Source organism: Opisthocomus hoazin, chromosome 25 (assembly GCF_030867145.1).
Source record: "Opisthocomus hoazin isolate bOpiHoa1 chromosome 25, bOpiHoa1.hap1, whole genome shotgun sequence".
Taxonomy (NCBI): domain Eukaryota; kingdom Metazoa; phylum Chordata; class Aves; order Opisthocomiformes; family Opisthocomidae; genus Opisthocomus; species Opisthocomus hoazin.
Window position 1 is genome coordinate 4,247,513 of NC_134438.1, and position 20,749 is coordinate 4,268,261.

The following is a 20,749-nucleotide window of genomic DNA, read 5'->3' on the forward strand; positions in this document are numbered from 1 at the left end:
ATAGGATGGAAGAGAGTACCTGCATGCCAGTGACTCTCCCCCGGTGTGGTTTTCATTGTAGCCCCCTCGGTTCCCACAAATCTCTCTGCGGTGGCTGAAGGGAACAGCACGATGCTGATCTCCTGGGGCAGTGTCTCTGGAGAGCAGGACGACTGCCAGCTGTGGCTGCGGGATCCCAGGAACAGCACGCTGCCCTGGCGGCACGCGCTCGGCAGAGGGCAAGGCCAGCACCTCCTCCAAGGACTGATCCCTGGGAGGAACTACTCCGTCTCCTTGAACTGCGTGGCTGGGCCCTATTGGAGCAGCACCAAGATCTTGGCAGTGCCAATGGGTGGGTATGAGCTGCCATAGGGATGGGGGGAGTGCAGGCTGAAAGGGGGAGAAACGTCCGTGTGGCCTCAAGACTGGATAAGCCCTTGGATGTCAACAGAAGCATGGGAAGTCTTCATGGTGGGAGATGAGGAAAGGCGGCAAGGTGACCCTCTGGTAGCCATCAGCTCCCTAAGCTAGCCCCATCACAGATATTTCCCATCATCTCTGGCTACCTGTGAAGCAAAGCGGACTCTGCAGTGGTCTCTGTTGGTCTGCTTCTCCTGTAAGGCAGCTGCTCAGGCCCTGACCCATTCGCCTCGTCCTGTGGTCCTTGGCACAGAAGGCTCCCAGGTTGCAGATGTCCAGCTCTGCTCCTCTCTCTTTGACCTAGGGACAGGCAGTAGAGGACCATAGTGGCTCTGGACTGATGCATGGGTTGAGGCTGGGATTTCTCTGATCCAGTAAGTTCAGAGCCTGTCATATCTCCTTCGCAGAGCCAAACCCAGTGGAGGATGTGCAATGCCTGCCGGATTCAAGAAGCCTTTACCTGCACTGGACCAGCTCTCCTGGAGATGTGGAGGCTTATGAGGTGGTGACAGAGAGACTCTCTGATGGACCTCCTACCTCCAAGTATGTCATGAGCATCCCTACAAATGAGGCCAGTCTGGAGGGGCTGGGGCCAAACTCGTCGTACCGAATCGTTGTGAGAACAGTGGGCATGAACACAATGAAGAGCCAGGCTGTGACTCTGCTCTGCAACACAACAGTGGAGGGTGAGTCCCCTTCTTTCTCACAACCTTGCCACAGACCCCAGGAGAAGACACCCAGTGTGGCCAATTAGACCTGAGGCCTCTTTCAGGTGCCTGTGGGCCCCGTGAGGTCCTGCACTGAACTGCAGTGGGCCAGGGCTCTGGGCTGTGATGCTGGGACCAGTCACAGGCTGAGCAATGTGTGGTGGGTCTGTGGGAGCGGGGACACACTAACAGGCTGTGCTTGCTGGTTTGTCTTTCAGCCTTGCCTCCACCCCTGCGAGCAGACATCTTCCAGGTGGAGGCCAGCTCCACCGTTATCATTTCATCCGACCTGTTCAGCGAGGAGAACGGCCAGATTGAGTATTATGGTGTCGTTGCTACCACTAATGATTCACGTAAGTGCCCCTGCACATCCCGATCTGCAGTGGCTCCCTGGAGTGCAGCAGGTCTCCTTGGACGTCACTTCAGGACTACCACTGTCACCTTGTACATTCCCTTTCAGTGCTGAGGCCCACCCAGGAAATCATGTCCAGCACATGGTATGACCACTATTATGGGACAGAGGACTCCTATCTGGCTGTGCTAATCCCCAATCCCTTCCATCCGAGCTCCAGGAGCTCCCCCGAAACCTGGCGAGTGTCAGTGGGAACAGAGGAGTGCGGCCAGTCCAGGGCAACGTGCAACGGGAAGCTGAAAGCCAACGAACAGTACAGGTGAGAGATGGCAACGTCCCCTCCCGCGAGGAAGGGGCCAGAGGAGAAAAGGGACTGCACGTGTCCCTGCAAGGTGCCACCAGCTCCCTGGATGTCACCTCATGTACTGGCTGGCAGACTGGAGCATGTTAGATAGTGTAGGTGGGCAGGGAGAGGGAGGGCAGAAGTGAAAGCTGAGGCTGCCAAGGGCCGTATGTGTTGCTGTGGGAGCTCGGCAGTTGTCCACCTCCAGGGTAAGAACTAACATGATGCCGTTATTTGTGAGGCTTTTGCATGTGACTCAGAGCCACACGCAGACTTAGGGAGTACAAAAATGAAACCATTCCCAAACATCAGTTCAAGTGGTGCCTACACAACGGGGGGGCTCAAAGGTTGAGGGTAGCAAACGCACAGGCTGAGGTCCAAGTTCCCCATGAGACACACATATGGACCACAATATTCACAAACTCAGAGTCTTATCTGGCAGTAAACAGAATCTAGTAACAGGAATGTACAAGCACACATATTTTGTTATAGGGTACCTTTAAAATAGTTGATGGTAAAACAGGTTTTCTACTACAAACAAAGAATCGTATCTTTAGTCAGCCCTCTGTTAGTTTAGCAGCTCACAATTTCGTCAAACAGGGACAGTGTCCCCAGGCATTCCTCTGACAAAGGGATCCTCCAGAATCTGGAAGGTTATCCCATTTCAATGTAAAGAAACTTAGAGCAAGCGTGGCTGACTGGTGATAGAAGTCGCTGAAAGTGTTGGGAAAAGAGAAAGAAAGACTGTGAAAGCGCGTGTGTCTGCACAAGAGAGCTTCACTTCCACCTTTCCCCTGAGATCTGCCCGAAAGTTTTGTTGTGAGCAAGTCAAAGTCCTTGGTGTTGGGTTTGGACCTGCTGGACCTCCTTTTCTGCTTTGCTCTCTCTACTTTTGCTTATGTGCAGGCTCTGCACTTACATGAAAAATTTACTTCGATTCTTATGGAGTCATTTTAGATTTACACATCTTGCCAAACTGGGGCTCTTAAGCTGCTGTTTGGGGCAGCACTGGCAGAGAATTGGTGTTAACACTGGGCTGCATTAGTGGAGTGAGAGATGGCTGCTTCTCCTGGGAAAAATGGGAGTTTCCAGCGAGCCATTCCCTTGGAAATCCCCCTCCCCCAGAGCAGGATCATCAAGAGCAAACAGCCCTTTAGGTACTGGAGAACTGCATGAGGATGCATTCCCATCCCATTCCCACCACAGGCGTTGTGATCCCTGGGCTGGCAGGGGAAGGTCTCCAATTGACTCCAATTGACTGAAGGTTTGAGATTGATTGCCCATCAAGACCACCCATCCTTTATTGCTAACGGCTCCTGTGCAACTCGCCCTCAGGCACGGCCTGGCAAGCCTTGCTGCTTAACCCTACCAGCCTCAGATCTGGCCTTCTGCTCCAGCCAGCACTGAGAGGGGACAGCCTGGGCACAGGCTGGGTCTGCGTTACACTGCCTTGGCTCAGACCAAGGTCTGCCTGACCCATCTCTGGCAGGTGCCAGCAGCCTCGAGGGGAGTTTAACAGCAGCACAACCACACTGGTGTACCCGTCCACCCCCCCAAATACTGTTCAGCCAGTCTGAGAGTGGGTATCTGCCCTCCACGCTTCCCAGCTGCACTCCAACATTGACCTCCCACAGGGTAGCAGCTATTTCTGAGCCATCAGGGTGTCCTTAGCCCACCTACCATGGTTCAATAACACGTACTTAGCTGTCCAGTCACTCGGGACTAGAAGATCCTTTTGCACCTCTTTGCAGCTTGCTTTCATTTTGGCTGCCCTAGACAACATGGACCCCGAGTGCACTGCGCTCCTTTCCTAGTTAATCACCAGCAGTGTGGTGAAAAGCAGGTGATTCCTCTGGCAGCCCATCTCCGCTCTGAGAGCCAGCCCTTGTTTCCTATCTTGCAGTGAATTATCTATCCACGAGCCCTTGTCTCTCCTGCCATGGCATCTGCAGGTTCAGCTTCCAAAGTGGTCTTTGCTCTGGCAGCCGGGTCCGGGGTGCTGCCAGAGGGGACTCACACTGGGCTCCACAAATTCCTGGCTGCTAAAACCCAAAGCTACGTTTGAAAGCCTTAACTTGTATTTAAGGTGCAAGAAGACCTACACTTCCAGGTTACCTGCTCAGAAGGAAGTCAGCTCTGCAGGGAGCGGTGAGGCTTGGTGTGCACACTGCTGGGAGGAGGATGTAGGGCAGATCTCCATGGGGAAGAGGATGCCACAGCCACTTCTACGTGCATGGGGAAGGGTCTGGGTCGGGGGTAAGCCCCCCCAGCTGAGGTGCCACTGGTTCAAAGTCACCCAGGCTCAGCTATTTCAACCCATTTCCTTGGTTGACATGAACTAAGACTCAAGCTTGATTTTCATTACTTACTGTTGTCTTTCGCTACTTCTGTCCCATAAGAGAGCAGCAACTCACTGCTTGTCTCTGCAAACGACCCTTCGGAGGAGAGCTGTTTGCTGTTTGTGCTTTCTGAACATTTTCCTCATGTTCTCCGAAGTGCAACAAACTTGTCCAAGAGGCAGAAAAGGGAGGAAAGACCATTTCCACACATTCCGTAGATCCCTACCAGCAAACCAGCTTCTTCCAATGCAGTGTTTCAAAACAGAGGCAGCTGCCCTGTTCCCTTGGGTCTTCCTGCTGCTGGCTGCACGGGTGCTGTGCTCAGCTCGGATTGCCCCTGACGGCCGGACTCTGCTTTGCCCTAGGTTCAGCATCGCTGCCTTCACCAGATATGACCCTGTAGCCCCTGCAGTGACGTTCACCATGTTCTCAGGTAAGATGGAGAATGCCATCTTCCTGACCTGGCCATGCAGGTTAGAGATAATTAACAACCAGTCAATGGCAAGCCAGAGGGAGACCATATGCTGCGGCAAATATAATAAGTAGAGTAAATGTAGCCATTTATGGACTCTTACTTCTGTCCATTCTGTCTCTTTTTGATTTCAGCTGCTGGATCCGGTGCAGATGCAACTCCACTCTCAATGCCAATAATTGCTGGGATCGTCTTGGGATTTCTTTTGACACTGGCAGCTATTTTTGCTTTGGTCTACTGGAGACAGCTCAGAGCAAAGAGGTGAGGATGAGCCATCCCTTGCCTGGTGGGTGCAGGCTGAGAAACCCAACCTTCAGTGCCAGGCCAGAGGAAAAGCAGTGGGAGTGTATAAAATGAGATTTAGGCAAATGAAGACACCAGCTAGTGGAGCTGTGTCTGACAAGCACAGAACCAAGAGGCAGAGGGGAGAGGGGAGCTGCCCGTGTGCAGTTAATTCACAGAACCCTACACGTGCAAGGCGGTGTGCCTGACACGAGCTGTCTGGTCACAAGCGCTCCGTGACCCAGCAGTCCGCAATATCATCACAGCAGCTGTCCCTGCACTGCTGAGAAGAGTAACATCTCCCATGTTCTGCTTCTAGAAACAAGAAGAGCAGCCTGCCCCAGGAAATGGTGACCTACAGCTTGAGGTGAGTACTGGAGTCTTCCTTCTCTGTGTGTCCCCACTGCAGGTCTCAGAGTGCTTCGCCTACTTCCTTTCTCTTGCTTTGACTCAGGAAAAATCCAGCTGTGTCTCCTCTCCTTCAGCTGTTTTTTAAATCACAGGCTTTCCCATGTTCAGTATTTATTGCTCAGCTCCATTCCAAGTCAATGGAAGTGTAAATGCATTGTCCACACCTCCTCTGCAAGGCTTCAGCAGTAGGAGAATAGGCTTCCCATCCTGAAATCCCTCTCTATGTTTAAGCAGTGCTCTGTCACACCCAGTTCCCTGGGCAATGACGTGGGCTGTAAACCATCCCTGTGTGTGTACATCCAGGTACCACAGGTCTCAAGGCTGGGCTGTCTTGCTGGCCACCTGACTGGCCTGTCCGACCTCCCAGTAGCTAAGGCAAGTTTTCCTCCGGTCTTCATTTCATGCAGAAACGTCCATCGGCCAATTCCCATACAGAACTTCAAGCAGTACTATGAGATGAAGACAGCAAGTGCTAACCACGCATTTTTCCAGGAGTTTGAGGTGAGATGAGACTCCTGCTAGAGATGAGACTTTATTTCCCCTCTAGGCTGCTCATTCAAATCCAGCTGGGTCATGCCCCAGCTGTTGGATGGCCTGTATGGACTTCTCATCTCCAGGGACAATAATCCATCTCTCTAGCAACCCAGCCACCCTGCTAGGGAGTCTTGGGGGCTAAAGACTGGATGGAGCAAGTGAACAGGCAATTCCTTTGCTCAAAACGTGTTTTTACAGAATCACAGAATGTTAGGTTCTGGTAGAAACATGGGTCATCTGTGACGTGAGGTGAACTAGCACTGTCCATAGCTGCTGGTGGACAAAGTTAAGGGCCCCAGGCCTGGAATGGAGGCAAAGATGCTAGGTGGTGTTGCAATGAGATCCACCTCGACAGTGTTAGAAAAGAGCCTGCAGCCAAAAGGAAGGTTGAGGAGCACTCTCAGAGCTATAGGGCCAGGCTGTGAAATTCACCTGGCTAGCTTCACTAGCTCCCTCTGCCAACATCTGCAGGCTCTGAATTGTTCAGCTGCCAACACTGTTGAAAGCCCCACCAGTGATTCCAAACCTTCCTCAGATCACCCTTCTCTGATTGCCTAAGCTAGGACAAAGGCAGAAGCAGCACAAGATATTTCTGTTTTCTGCTCACAAAATGCTCTGAGCTTCTTGGTACATTTCCAATTTCAGAAAAGGTTGGTTTTCCACAGTGCTTCTTGTTCTTGGGCTTGTTGTCTTTTAAATACAAACAGTGCTGTTGGAAAAGGCACTACGAAAAGCCACCTATGGCACAGAGTAGACACAGGCTATGCTGAGGGAGGGGTAGGGCAGTTCCCTGTGCATGGGTGACCCTCCTGAACGACCAAGACAGAGGTGTTGGCCATGAGCAGGGAGCTGGGCTGGCCAGGAGCTCTCCAGAGACACACTCATGCTTATCTTCTCTCTTGTCCTACAGGAGCTGAAGGAAGTTGGGAAGGATCAGCTGAAGGTGGAGGCTGAGCTACCAGCCAACGTTTCCAAGAATAGATATGCCCACGTGCTGCCCTGTAAGTGCTGCCTCCTCCCCCCAGCATCTGAGGTGGGAGTTCACACTGAAATGCACAGGGACGGGCTCACCTTGCATCGCTGGAGGGTTTACAGTGCCTGGCTCCTCTCCCAGGAGAAGCAGATTTGTAAAGGGCTTCAGTTTCCCTTTTCCTGCTGGAGACTCCAGGCTTGAGGGCTGAGCCAATGCTGAGCCACCACCCTCCTCGGGTCCTCCAGGAGGCTGCTGGGCAGGTGCTGGGTGAGCCCAGCTCAGGGATGGGTCCCAGCTGGAGTCCAAAGGGGGACCATGAGTATCCCATGGCTTCTCCAGTGAGTCTCAAGATGCCAGCTCTGCCTTCTTACCCCACTGCTAGCCCAGCTGGCAGGCAATGCTCACCTCTCCAGGGAGAAGGTGCCTGGCCAAGCACAGAGCCTCGCTGCTGGCTGTGTACATGGAGCTAGCAGAGCTGCTGGGGCTTCTCCCAATGTGTTACCCATGTGAAGAGGGTATGTGCTGGTGAAGGGCTGCCTCGAGGATCAGGTGTGTATGCTCTTTTCCAGATGATCACTCTCGGGTCAAGCTGAGCCAGTTGGGGGAGGATCCACACTCAGACTACATCAATGCGAACTTCATGCCTGTGAGTGCCCACCTGCCTTCCCCACAGAGACATGGCCATGGGGCACCATCAGAGAAACTCTGCCTGGATTGAGGTTGTGAGGGCTGGTGATCAAGAGCTGTCGCTGAAACCACAGCTGGCACAGAATGTCAAGGAGTTGGGGGTCAGCTGGAGATGAATAGGTGCCCTTTAGCAGGGGTTGACGGAGATCATCAGATGGCAAGTGCTCTGAATGCAGAGGTGTGAGTGTGGGGAGACTGGCAAGGCTTTCTGCTTGAGAACTATCCGCTTCCCATCCTCTCCCAGCTTACTGCCCCTTCTGTCTGTCTGCTCTTTCTCCTTCTGGTCTGTGCAGCTGCATTTGAACGACCCTGGAGCTGTGCCCACACCCCCCATCCGGGAGATTTTCCCAGGTAACAGGCAGGGCATGGAGCATACACGCGCGGGTGTGTGGATCCACGGGGCATGTGTGTGTCAAAGGGGCAAAGGCAAAGAAGCAACCTTGCATGCTCACCCTACCTCCAGCGACGACTGGGGAGTGAGAGAAACCCAGATCTGTCTTTGCCTGGTTGCACTGAATGAGGAACTGCTTGGAGGGAAAAGGCAGAGATGACGTCTTTATTCCAAATATGTAGAGAGCACGTGTTGGGCAGCACAGGAGTCCTGTGAAATCAGCGGCTTCTGAGATCAGCTGCCTGGGAACTGTGCCCACATGGGTTAAGGGCAATGGACATTTCTCCCTCTACTGCAAAAGCAGACCAGGCACTGACTGTCCCAGGACAGCATCCACCTGCCTCTGTAACTTGCCAACTCCTCCTGTCTGCCTCTTGCTCAGGGCTATACATCCCAGCAGGAGTTCATTGCCACCCAGGGACCCCTGAAGAAAACGATAGAGGACTTCTGGAGACTGGTGTGGGAGCAGAACGTCTGCAACATCATCATGCTGACAGTGTGCATGGAGAACGGGCGGGTAGGTCGGCACTGCCAGGCTTCTACCTGGCAGCCTCAGCCAAGCCCACACCTGGTCGTGTGAGTTGAGCCCAGGGCTGGGTTTGTGCCCCCCACCAACCTCTGCTCAGATGTGGCTCCAGGGTGAGCACGGGCCACACAGGTTCCTCGACAGGCAGTTTGGGTCAACAGAGGCTGATGTGTGCAGATCAGTGTTAGCTTGGGGTAGGAAGGGGCAGAACTGGAGCTTTGCTGGAACAATGCCCATCACGCTCAGATATTTCTGTAGCATCTGAAATTACTGCTTGCCTCTGGATGAGACACCTCACAGGGACTGTTCCTCCGGTCTCCAGGGATGATGAGACCCACAGGTCCTTTTCTCTGGAGGAGGCTGAGATCCAAACAAAGGGGAAGTGGGGGAGAACTGTGCAAACCTCTTGGTGGGAAGGGGCAACATCTCTGCCTGCTCCACAAGACCTGCCCTGGCTCCCTGTGCAGCTGCTGCTCTCCAGATGCTCCCGGGGAGCCGGGAGGTCACCCAGTGGGACCTGGGCCATCACTGGGCTCACTGGGACCCCATCCTGCCTGTGCTTTAGGTCCTCTGTGATCATTACTGGCCATCTGAATCTGCCCCAGTGTCCTACGGGCAGGTCCGGGTCCACCTGCTGACACAGAGCAGCTCCAACGAGTGGACCATGCGTGGGTTCAAACTGTGGCACGTGAGTAAGGACCCAGGAGGACGGACTCAGGGACCTGTGAAGGTCTGGGGGTTTGCGTGGGATGCGGTGGTGTTTCTCCTTTGTGGTGGTGGCATAAATTCCTCTCCCACTGCCATTAGCGGTGTTCAAAGACCTGGCCCCCTGCGGAGCCGTCTGTCCCTGCCAACACGTAGCACCCCTGCTGTCCACCCTTGTTGTCTCCTTTCCACCTCCCTGCACTGGGATGCAGCCTGCAGGTTCAAGGGCATGCTGTCAAAGGCAGGTCTCCTCCTTGCCACCTCCACGTACCTCATCGTTGCAGGGGACCATGGGGGACGACAGGGGAGCAGGAGCCACCAGGCAGTGCAGCAGACCTGGTGTTGGCTGCTCCCTGTGGCTGAGCTGGGTGTCCACAAGACCCCGGGTGCTCCCAGGGCTGTGGGATGCATGCATACCCCTGTCCCAGTGGGCTGCAGCCGATCACCAACATCTCGCCCTGGCAGGAGGGTCTCCAGGCAGAGCGGCACGTGTCCCACATGCACTACACAGCATGGCCAGACCACGGGATCCCGGAGTCCACCACTTCCATTATGACCTTCAGAGAGCTGGTCCGGGAGCACATCCAGAGCACCAAGGACGCGGGGCCGACCCTCGTGCACTGCAGGTGAGGCTCTGCTCCCGGGGGTGGCAGGAGGGGATGATAGGAGAGGACATGGGGGACAAGGGTCCTAGCTGCGCACAGACCGGGAGGCAAAGCGGTGCCCAGCTGGTCTGTAGAGAGTCTCTTGCTTGGGCATCAGGGATTACAGGTCTGCCTGCAGCCTGCACCCCAGTCCCATGGACTGGGGCAGCTGGAGACAGTCAGCACCCACCCAGGGTGGTCGGAATGGCTCCACAGCCCATGTTGGGTGCAGCATCTGGGAGCCATGGCTAACAGCGGAAGGGGAGCTGTGGGGTCGGGCGGTGTTTAACCCCTGCTGTCTGTGGTCGCAGTGCCGGGGTGGGCCGCACTGGCACTTTCATTGCCCTGGACCGGCTGCTGCAGCAGATGAAGCAGGAGAAGGTGGTGGACACGTTTGGTGTTGTTTATGCCTTGCGGATGAACCGTTACCTGATGATCCAGACGCTGGTAAGACCTCCGCTCCCTCCTCCTCCAGCCCCAATCCTCCATGGCCAGCCCCAGCACCCCCAGGCTGGTCCCCAGCCCGGCGCTGTGTCACAGTGCCCCTCAAAGCAGCAGCTCAGCTGGAGTGGACATTGCTCAGCTGCGGGGTCTCCAGCAGCTTCATGCCCTGCCAGACCCGTGGCTCCAACACACGGAGTCTCAGAGCCCTCCCAGGAGGCTCAGCAGCACCCCGTAGCCCCTGTGAGCAGGATCAGGCCCTTTGCAGGCAGTCCTTAACCCACACCACGTCACTGGCCTGTAGTGCTCCGCAGCCCAGCCGGTATTTCCAGTACTTGGGGCTGGAACAAAGCATCACTACTGCTCCTCAGGACAGACAGACATACCCGTTGGAGGGATCCAGGGGCTCTGAGGCTGAAGTAGCCAGGGCCTTTTGGGGCATCAATGTAGGACACGCTCAGCCCCCTAAGCAGTGCCGTACCGACCCTTTGAAGTTCTCCGCGTGGTGCAGTGCTCTGCATTGCTCTCTTGCTTTGCCTTCCAGTCCCAGTATATCTTCCTGCACAGCTGTATCCTGGAAAAGATCTTGGAGGAAACACTCCTGGGTTTATCAGGGACAGAGAGGTAAGGGCCTGCTGCGTTTTGCCTGCCACTCCACCCACCCTGATCCGCAGCCCCTGCAGACAGCAAGCTGGGATCCTCACCCCAGCTTGAGCCTTGGCTCCAGGACAGGACAGGGAAGCCCAGCCAGCCATCCCACCCAGTGTTTTGAGGGGGGTCAGCCCAGGGCTGGCTGTTCCCTGCAGCATGGGGAGCGCAGAGCAGAACTAGGTGTGAGTCACTAGGCACACTGGGAAGGCTTGGGTGACCACATCCCCCTTTCCTCCAGTGCCAGTCTCCTGGGCTACGCCAATGCCAAAGAGCTGCAGAGCTGTCCTGGGGAAGGCATTTTGATCAGCCTCTGGCTTCCCAGCCCACAGGGATGCCCTAGAGATGGGTTCAAACTGGAGGGGCTCAAGGTAGCTGGGTGGCCTTGGGATGTCCCTTCTAATGGAGGCCAAGAGGAGGGAGCAGGGTCAGGCTGGGCATGACTTTGCCCACCTAACTCGTTGTCTCGGAGGCTACATTTGGAGGTCATGTATCTCTGTTTATATTCAAATTCTCCTCCCTCGTTCACAACAGGATGCCCTTGTCCTTGCTGCGTCTTGGGAATGGGCCTTGGGCTGTGGCACACCTGAGACCTGCCCTTGTCTAGGGGAGAGGAGGTTGGCTCTGGCCAGAGCTGGGCTGGGGCCCTGCCAGGGTCCTGGCATTTGGGCAGTGAAGGTGCCTGTCCCCCTGCTGCAGACACAGCCTGGATGCCGCTGAGGTTGCTCAACCTCACCCTTACCCCCAGTTTCTCTCCCCAGGTCCTGCCCCATCCCGCTGAAGACCTTTGCTCAGCACTACGCCCAGAAGGCTGCCAAGTCTCATGTGGGCTTCCTGAGGGAGTACGAGGTAAGAGCTGTCCTGGGCAGGGTGCAGGGAGTGCTGCCATGGCCATATGCACTGGGGGGACCTGGGAAACGATTGCACCCGGTCAGGCTGGGTGATACCCAAGAAGTGCCTCCTGAGTGGGTCCCATGCCCCAGTTTCAATGTGTCTGGCTGTCCTGGCAGTGTCCCTTCTCCATGGCACAGCACGTTGCTCCTTCATGAATCCTGCACTGATCAGGGTCTGTCTGTGAACCCTTCTTCTCAGACCGCATGCAGGGTAGGGACTAGAGAGAGATGCTGCCATCTCCTGACAGCGCGGAGCAGACCTGGCAGCCCACCCCCAGAGGTGGTCACATGAGCACCCCTGCTAAGGCTTCTGCATGTGCAGCCATAACCACCCCTCTGCCGTGGCCAGGCATCCTAAGGAGCCCCCAGTTCCTCCTCCTGCTGACCCTTCACTCTCTTTCACTTTGGCAGACCCTCCTTGAGGTTGTCAAGGAAGAAGCCAGCTCTGCAACACCATCTTCAGGCAACCAGCAGACACTGCCCTCTTCCAGCATCCTGCCATGTAAGTGCTGTGACACCTTGCATCCTCTTCCTTCCTGTACCTGCGGGGAGCCAGGCTGGACCAGGTGCTCCACAGTACAAGAAAATATTTTGACACACTGCAGTGAGTCCACCAGAATGCTACCAAGGTGTTTTGGGGGTGAAGCACCTGGTGTATGGGACTAAAATGGGTGGGTTTGTTTAGCCTGGAGGAGAGAAGGCAAAGGGGAGATCTTATTGCTACCTTCAACTACCTGCTGGGAGGGCACAGAGAAAATGTAGAGTCTTCTCAGAGGGGCACCATGGGGGGACAAGAGGCAATGGGGATGATTTGGAAGAGTAGTGCAACTCAGTATAAGCAAAAAAGAATTCCCATGAAGGTGGCCAAACCCTGGAACAGAGGCCAAGAACATCTGCAGGCTCTTCATCCGTGGAGATATGCAGATATCCACTGACCAAGACACTGAGCAACAAGCACTACACATACCTGCTTTGGGCAGGAGGCTGGGACAGAGACCTGTCTTTTGGAAACCAATGACAAGAGCACAGCAAGGGGGAGCGCCTTTGCAGAGATAGGGTGAATGGGGGGCTGGATTTTGGGTGGCTGTGCAGAGTCTGGTAGCTGGTCTGCAGGAGCTGTGTGAACACAAGGCTGCCCTGGAACCCTCCATGTCCCATGTGTTTTGCAGATGATCGCTCTAGAGTGAAGTTTTCCCTGCTGGAACAGGGCCCCTTCTCAGGTCTCCTACAGGTGTGGCGTGTCCCGGTGAGTCGTACCCCCAGGAGCAATGCCCACCCCTGCGCCTGGGTCCCACAGGCTGCAGGTGATGATCCCCTTCCTCACCATGCCCCTGCTCCCTGCTGCCAGGTTACTGCACTGGTCACTGCCGCAGTGATCCTGTGTGGACAAGAGTGGCATTCTCATTCCCCACCCAGGGCTGCAGCTCCAGCAGGGAGTATCTGGCTGTCCAGGGGCCTGACAAGTTGACCATGGAGGACTTCTGGACCCTGGTGTGGGAACAGGACGTTCACACCATCCTAACACTTCTCCCATGGCAGGAGCAGGGTGAGGTAAGGCGCCGTGCCCGCCTGTGCCATGGCAGAGCAGGAATCTGTTCAATGGAGCTGGAAGCTAGCGTAGCTCCAAAATATGAACTCTCATCACTGGCTCCTGAGCCTTGCATGCAGATCCAGCTTGGCTAAAGCTGAACCTTTCCTGTGTCAGCCTGTTTCCACAGCTTGTCATGGGAGACAGGTTCTGTCTGCCCACCATGTGGTCCACGGCTGTGGGCTCAGCTGGTACTCTTCAAGCTGCATCTCCATGGCACCCAAGGACAGCAGCTCTGGCCTCAGTCCGTCCGAGGTGGAGAACATGTGCTGAGCAGATTCCCACTGCCTAGCAAGCTCTCTGTTAACAGGGAGTCTGGCTACAGTCTGCAGTTCTTTCCAAAAGTCCCACAGCGTTTAGTTAGGGGGTGAACTCGCATGGAGTGATATTGGGGGTGCCCTTGGTCCAACCCCGTCACAGTCCCCTGTGATGGTGACTGTTCTGAAATATGGAAACTGTCAACATGAAACCAGGCTTTCTGTTGTGCACAGGTCCCAAGTGAGGCATGCTGGCCCCTGGAAGGAGACTCTCTCTGCACAAAGATGCTGACCATCCAGTGTGGCACAGAGAAGCTTGCCTCTGGATGGAGGTGTATCCAGCTCAAAATGAAGCACGTACGTGTTGGTGGGGCTGGACTGGCTCCCACTGCCTGGGATGCTCTTCACTGCTAGCAAACAGGTCTGTAGGGGCAAGGGCTGAAAGGTCCGTGGAGACTTGTCTGAGCTGCTAGAGCAGTCCACAGATGCAGGAGGGAATCTAGACTGCAACATCCAGAAGAACATCTGCTGAATGGACACAGGAGATGCATGGCAGAGGCTTAGAGGCTTCCCCCACCCCTTGCTGATAGGTCTTTCTGACCCTCTTTGGAAAAGCCCACACAGTTCTCAGTCTCCCTCTCAAAGGGCAGGTCAGGATGCCATGGGCGAGGAGAGCAGGTTGCCACGGGCACCATACCCACTGGACAGATGGTGGGCAATGCCCCAGCAGAGACTGCCTGGACAGCTTTACAGATGTTAGCAGTTAGCTCAGGAAAGTATCTAACAGCCCAAGGATTGGAGAGCTGGGACCCCTCTGCACCCAAACTCACCCATCCTTCCCCAACAGCCGTGCCAACTCTTTGTGTCTCTCCAGGAGAAGAAAGCAAAGGAGAGGCAGGTACAACGGTTCCTATACAAGCTCTGGAGCAGCAAGAAGCAGCCAGATGTCCAGGACCTGGTGGAGCTCCTCACTGCTGTCAGACGATGCATGCCCCACCGAAAGAGAGCCGGTCCTCTGCTTCTGCACTGCAGGTACATCACGTTACTGCTCTGTCTGTGGGCAGCCTCCCAGAGCTGATACCCACCAGTGCCTTGGCATGGCCTCCAGCAAGCCTGCGCCCTCCACCGAGGACCTCGAGGTTTGGGGGCATGTTGAGAATAGGTCCATGGGAGCCAGAGAAGCTCTGAGCTTGGGAGGTCAGATGAAGCAGTGCTCTGCCAAGAGCATGGGAGAAGGGAGGGCAAATAGGACTGGGCCACGGGCAAGTGTCGACGGAGCAGGCATTCCCAGGCTGAGGTGCCGAGGCCATCCCTGGGCTGACTGCTAGGACGTGACAGCAGCCCTGATGTCCTCATCTGCTTGTAGCCAGGGAGAGCTGACAGTCCCACAAGAGCCAACAGCCGGCACAGCGGCAGAGCTGGCTTGGGTGAGGGATGCAGAGCTTGGCAGGGCAGGGTGGGTTGGATCTCCAGTCTCCTTCAACAGGCACTTTGGGGTCCCATCCCCCTGGTCAGCACAGGGCTCCCTACCACCTAGACCAGTGCTCACTCCTCTGTCCCCACCCTACTCAGTTGCTGCATGTTTTCTCATGGGGTTTCTGACTTCTTGGGCTGGTACCCACTTCCAAAGAGGTTCAGTTCAGCCTGGCCTGGCATCAGTGACCCTCCCTTGTCCCTTGCAGTGGTGGCATGAGCCAAATGGGGACACTGATCTCCTTGGATTGCCTGTTGCACCAGATGAAAGCTGAGAGAATCGTGGACATCTACGGGGTGACTCTCCAGCTGACACGAAGCTGCTGTCTCATGACCCCAACTCTGGTAGGTGGGACGGAGGAACGGTGGTGGGCCGGGCAGAGCAGAACATTCATGCTGAGCTGCCTGGAGCTGGCAGCATGCTGCCCTCGCCCCAAGTGCTGCCTGCTGTCCAGCCTATGCAGGGATTTACTCTGCCAGCCACCAAGGGCGAAGGGCACTGTCTTTTCCCAGGGAAGGGCTTTCTGTCTCCTCACTTCTGGAGTCAAAGTAGGTTAAACTGCATGTGAGCTGACAATAAATGCACGGCAGTCTTCCCATTCTGCCCTGGAAAGCATGAAGCACTGGCTTCATCCTGCGTGACAAACCTGCCTGCTCACGCCAGCCTCTTGACACGGCTGTCAGCCGGGGCACCCAGAAGCTGCTGGGTTTCCGCTCGCAGGTGGCCTTTCCCTGCCACAGCCCCTGCACCCAGCTCCCGGCCCCTGCCCACTGCCGGAGCTGGGGCTGCCGGCGAGGGGTCAGAGGGACACTCTGCCGCTGGGACAGCTGCCCTGCAGCCACGCAGGCTGTGGCACTGCCTGATGGTGCCACAGCCTTGCCCTGCCGTGCCAGCCCAGCCCAGCCTCACGGGCCTCCAGCACGCCGCTGCTGATGGGCGCTGGTGGCACAGATTCCCTCTGGACAGCGGTTTCATTTGCTGCAACCACTGAACGAGCTGATGCAGCATCCGTGGAAACCCTCCCCACAGGGGACAGCAGAATTAGGGCAGATCTCTCCAGAACTTCCCAGCTGCAGAGCCGTCTGCAAGCAGCTAATCGCATTCTTAATTAATGTGAACCATGCGCACGGTGGGAGCCAGAGGAGCGCAAGGCGTCCGCTGCCCCCACTTCAGAGCTCCTTTGTGTGTCGGCAGCCGTCTTGCTGAGCAGAGACACAACGTGCCCACAAAGGCACAGCAAGCGCCCATCAAAAGCCACTGCCCCACGGAGGGGGTTCTGTCTGAACATGAGGAAGAACTTCTTCCCTCTGAGGGTGACGGAGCCCTGGCCCAGGCTGCCCAGGGAGGCTGTGGAGTCTCCTTCTCTGGAGATATTCAAGACCCGCCTGGACAAAGTCCTGTGCAGCCTGCTCTGGGTGACCCTGCTTGGGCAGGAGGGTTGGACTAGATGACCCACAGAGGTCCCTTCCAACCCCTACCATTCTGTGATTCTGTGATTCTGTGATTCTGTGATTCTGTGATTCTGTGAGAGGGGACAGCAGGGGCAGCTTCCTCCCCACCTTGCCGCAAGCAGTGGTCGCTCTGAGCCCAGCACGGCCAGCGAAGGCCAGGCAGGGCTGCCCTCCAGCCCCACGCCACGGGGGCTCGCCAGGACCCCGCTGTCTCTGGAGGGGGCACGCTGCTGGCATGCTGGGGCCGTCGGCTGATTTGGGGGGGGGGGGGTTAGTAGCCCAACAAGGGGTAAGATTAACCCGTGAGGGATTGCCTGTGGATAACCAGCAGGTGTTTAAGCACGCCCAGCTCCAGCGCGTGTCTCCGGGGCTGTGCCCTTGCATCTGGCCGAGCGTTGTGTGCCCGGTCTGAAGTCAGTCCTGGGCTGTCACTGCAGATTTCACAGTCAGGCCAGGCTCGTTGAAAACATGCTCTGGTGACCTGGAGCCGCAGCCATTGTGTGATCTGTGGCTTTCCTGGCCCTTCGGTGGGGCTAAACCCACCGCCGGCAGGGGAGGAGGCTCCTCGTGACTTGCAGCTTAGCCAGCGCATTTCTGAGCTGTTCGGAGGCCCCTCTGTCGAGTCCCTAATCCCCCCGTCCTGGCTGCCTTGTGACTTCAGCCCACAGCATTTGCAGGCTGGCCCTGCCCGTAAGCTTTGTGCATCACGTACATCCTCAGTTACCCTTCCCAGACCATGGCAGTGGTCTGTCCCAGGTGTTTTGTAGCCTAGCATCATTTGGGAGTAGCCTGGCCTTTGAGCAGAACCCCATATCAAATCCACTTGAGACCTCTGGACCTACGTTTTGGGTCCTTGGGAACATTTTGGTGATCTTAAAAAGAGACAAATGGTGCAACTGGATTAAACCCACTCCCATCTTGCTGTCTGCCTCTGAGGGCTTGCAGGGATCTACCCTGATCTGATGTCAGCCCTTGGCTCAGGTATGCTGAGACTATCACCAAGGGAAACTCCTGCTCCAGAGGTCTTCCCTCCTGGCCTTGGGTCACTGCCAGACCCTGTGCACTCCAGCTGGGCAGTGCTCTCCCCACTCAATGCTCTGCATCGTTGCTGGAGATGCTCTTTGGTCTTGTTTTGGATGCAAACACCATAGCACATCCAAAAGCCACCGAGGCATTTTGAGGAAGTCAGGTGATGATGGTCCTCTCACGCCACAGTGCAGTTTGCCTTCAGGTGTTGTGGGTGGGGATGATGAAGCAGGAGGAAACCCACATGGTGTAACTACAGCTCCAGGCTTGATTCTTCCTTTCTGGGCAACTCTGACACAGGACAAACATGGACCACTTGGGACAGCAAATCCTACTTTGCCATCAGACATTGTTGGTTAATTAGGACCTTTTAAGGCAAACTGCAGAGTTAGTCCTGTATCCAGGTGGTCTCCGCCAGAAGCCTGACTCCAGACCCCCCTTTCTCTTTTTCAGGACCAGTACATGTTCCTGTACACCTGCATCCAGGACATCATCGCTCAGAAACAGCCCTAAGACCACTCGACGTGTCCTGGCACTGTCCTGCCCTCCACCTCTGCAGTGCCCTGTCCGGAGCCAGGAGCTGGGGTGAGGTGGGTGACCCCACCATGGGGCTCCTGGCACAGAGCGAGCCCTGCAGCAAGAGAGGACCCACCCCAGCGCTGCCACCAGCGTGTCCCACATGGCGTTTGCAGCAACGCGGGGTCCCTTGAGCAGATGGGCAGTGCTGTCCTGCCACGCACTGCTGCAGCCCCTCAGTGCAGACGTGGCGAGGGGCTGGGAGGGGTGCTCCCCTGCTTTGGCCACCTCCTGGGATTCCTGGTGCCTGGAAGGTTTGCTGACCCCGCTGCAGTACGCAGCACCTCTGCGCGGACCCTGCAGTGCCCTTGCCCTCAGCACAGGAAGGGCAGCCCTGGGCTCGCTCCCAGACAGGCCTGGCACTTGCAGGCTGCTGAGCTCTGACACGAGTGCTGGGCACCATGGTTTTCAAGTGCCCATGGGCACCAAGCGTGCTGATGTCTCAGACACCGCTGTGGGCAGAGCATGGCGGGAGCTGGCTTGTCTCGGCTGGTGGATCAGTCTTAGGTACAAACAATAAACAGCCCTAGGAAAGAGTGTGCTCGTAAGGGTGGGCTGGCTTTTGTGGGGTCCCAGTGATGTCGAGGTCTTGCCCTGCTGCAGCACAGCAGCCGTTTCCAAAAGGGCAGCTGTGTCCCTCACCATGGGCAGTGGATGAGGTTGCCCTGGGCAGGTCCAGACACTGCAGCCCATGGCACACAGCAGCTTCTCCTCCTGTTACTGAGGCAACACCCTGCAGTGAGCCTCCAACCCACCCACAGCTTTACGAGGAAAAGGCACATTTATTGATGACGCCTGGGCTTGAAGTTATGAAGCTGTTGGCTCCCGAGAGCCAAGGACCGGGGCAAAGCCACCTGGTGCAGCTGACGTGCTGGCAAGCAGCTGGCAGCCCTGTGGCTCACGGCAGAGCACTGGCTGCTGCTCCGGGAACTGGGTTGTCCATGCAGCCACATGTAAGGACATTGCTTGCCTTGGGGTGGGGTGAGGAGACACAACAGCTCTGATGAGGATGTCCCAAGCCCTACTGCAAGGAGTAGACAGCCCCAGATGGGGGGCTGAGTTGTCTCCTACTGCCCCTGTCTTTCCACAAACAGCTTCTTCTTCTTCCAAAACAAATATCCTGCTGTCTGCACCCCAGAGCAGGACACACAGGGCACCTAAGCATGGGCAGCCATCAGCCGTCCAGCACAATATATCTTCCATACTGCAGGCAGGGTTTCTCTGCTGCTCACTCCCCTTTGCCATCCTCTCCTTCCCTCCATTCCCTGCTCTGCTCCCAGCTCCAAGCTAAAGGAACCAAGATGGTACAGAGCCTTAGCCCCATACAGGGCTGGTTTTCTGCCGACTGTTTTCCTGCACCGTGGAGACTCTCTGTGTGCAATGCTGTCTTCACCACAGGTCAGAGCATCCTGAGTTACCCATGACCACCCTCATCCACCTTGACCTGGATTGTCATGGATTCAGTTGCTGTTTGAAAATGTTTCCGTGTGACTCCATCTTTGTCCAAGGGTCACCCACCGCCATGATGTGACAGGTTGCTCGCTGCTCAGCCTGCACAAGTGACCATTGCAGTCACTCGTAGCGTTCCTGCTGCCTGTTGGATGCCACCATGCCAAGAACTGTCCAGGAAGATGTGCAAAGACTTTTAACATGAAAAAGGCCTGCAAAACTCAGTGGATATGCTTATGTTCACAAAAGGATTTATGATGTTGTCTTGGGAGGAATCTGGCATTTGCACATCTGCTTATGGGAAGCCTGGTGGCTTTATGACTTTCCTGTAACCAGTAACTCCAAAATTACACTTGTGCTGTAGGACGAGTGATACTTGCTCCCAGTGACCCCCCCCAGTCCAGTAGGCAGGATTGGTGGGGTCAAGCTGTTGGCTTCTCATGATGTGCGTGCAGTTTGCAGCAGTAGCCCACTGCCATGTTCTTCTGGGGCCCCATGGGGGAACACGCCTGTCCATGCTGGAGGCCTGACATAAAGCAAGCAAGCTGGGAAGTCAAATCTGGTCCAAAGAATGACATGCACATTGTCTGTCCAGAGTTTTGGGTTTATAGGCTGGTGAAGTTTAGACCAGCCTGGCAGCACAGGATCTCACCAGTGTTGGGGGTTTTATCCCAAGAGCCCCCGAGAAGGAGCAGTCTCAAAGACCAGGTGTCCTGCTGCCACATGCACATATGACCATCCTTCTTAGACCTCCATCAGAAAGAACCCTGGTGTCCGGCTTTCACCCTCCAGCTCCAGCTGGCCTTAAAAATAGTTCCTGGGCTACAAGACAGTAAGTCTGCAAGTCCACTCTAACAAACCCATACAAGGACAGTGAACACACTGATATTTCCACACTGAAGGCCCAATCCCATCCACTTGGCAGAGTCATAGAATCGTAGAATCACAGAATCATTAAAGTTGGAAAAGACCTCTAAGATCATCAAGTCCAACCATCAGCCCAACACCACCATGCCTGCTCAACCATGTCCTGAAGTGCCATATCTACCTGTTATTTAAACACCTCCAGGGGTGGTGACTCCACCACTTCCCTGGGCAGCCTGTTCCAATGCTTGACCACTCTTTCAGTAAAGAAATTTTTCCTGATTGTTTAGTCTGGAGAAGAGGAGGCTGAGGGGTGA

General features: G+C 55.8%; 1 protein-coding gene across 1 annotated transcript in view; it reads left to right on the forward strand.

Annotated features, from left to right (window-relative positions):
• LOC104327343 (receptor-type tyrosine-protein phosphatase V-like) overlaps positions 1-18,640 on the forward strand; it is a 36,292-nt gene extending 17,652 nt beyond the window's left edge. The window contains exons 17-39 of the mRNA XM_075443177.1: positions 62-331; positions 807-1,085; positions 1,325-1,459; positions 1,567-1,777; positions 4,506-4,573; positions 4,747-4,873; positions 5,214-5,261; positions 5,713-5,806; positions 6,750-6,840; positions 7,382-7,458; positions 8,273-8,407; positions 8,982-9,104; positions 9,587-9,747; positions 10,077-10,212; positions 10,751-10,830; positions 11,616-11,703; positions 12,159-12,249; positions 12,917-12,993; positions 13,164-13,298; positions 13,827-13,949; positions 14,467-14,624; positions 15,275-15,410; positions 17,997-18,640. Coding sequence (XP_075299292.1) covers positions 62-331; positions 807-1,085; positions 1,325-1,459; positions 1,567-1,777; positions 4,506-4,573; positions 4,747-4,873; positions 5,214-5,261; positions 5,713-5,806; positions 6,750-6,840; positions 7,382-7,458; positions 8,273-8,407; positions 8,982-9,104; positions 9,587-9,747; positions 10,077-10,212; positions 10,751-10,830; positions 11,616-11,703; positions 12,159-12,249; positions 12,917-12,993; positions 13,164-13,298; positions 13,827-13,949; positions 14,467-14,624; positions 15,275-15,410; positions 17,997-18,056 — 2,903 coding nt within the window. The 3' untranslated portion in view covers positions 18,057-18,640. The remainder of the gene's footprint in view (positions 1-61; positions 332-806; positions 1,086-1,324; positions 1,460-1,566; positions 1,778-4,505; positions 4,574-4,746; positions 4,874-5,213; positions 5,262-5,712; positions 5,807-6,749; positions 6,841-7,381; positions 7,459-8,272; positions 8,408-8,981; positions 9,105-9,586; positions 9,748-10,076; positions 10,213-10,750; positions 10,831-11,615; positions 11,704-12,158; positions 12,250-12,916; positions 12,994-13,163; positions 13,299-13,826; positions 13,950-14,466; positions 14,625-15,274; positions 15,411-17,996) is intronic.
• The last annotated feature ends 2,109 nt before the right edge of the window (positions 18,641-20,749 follow it).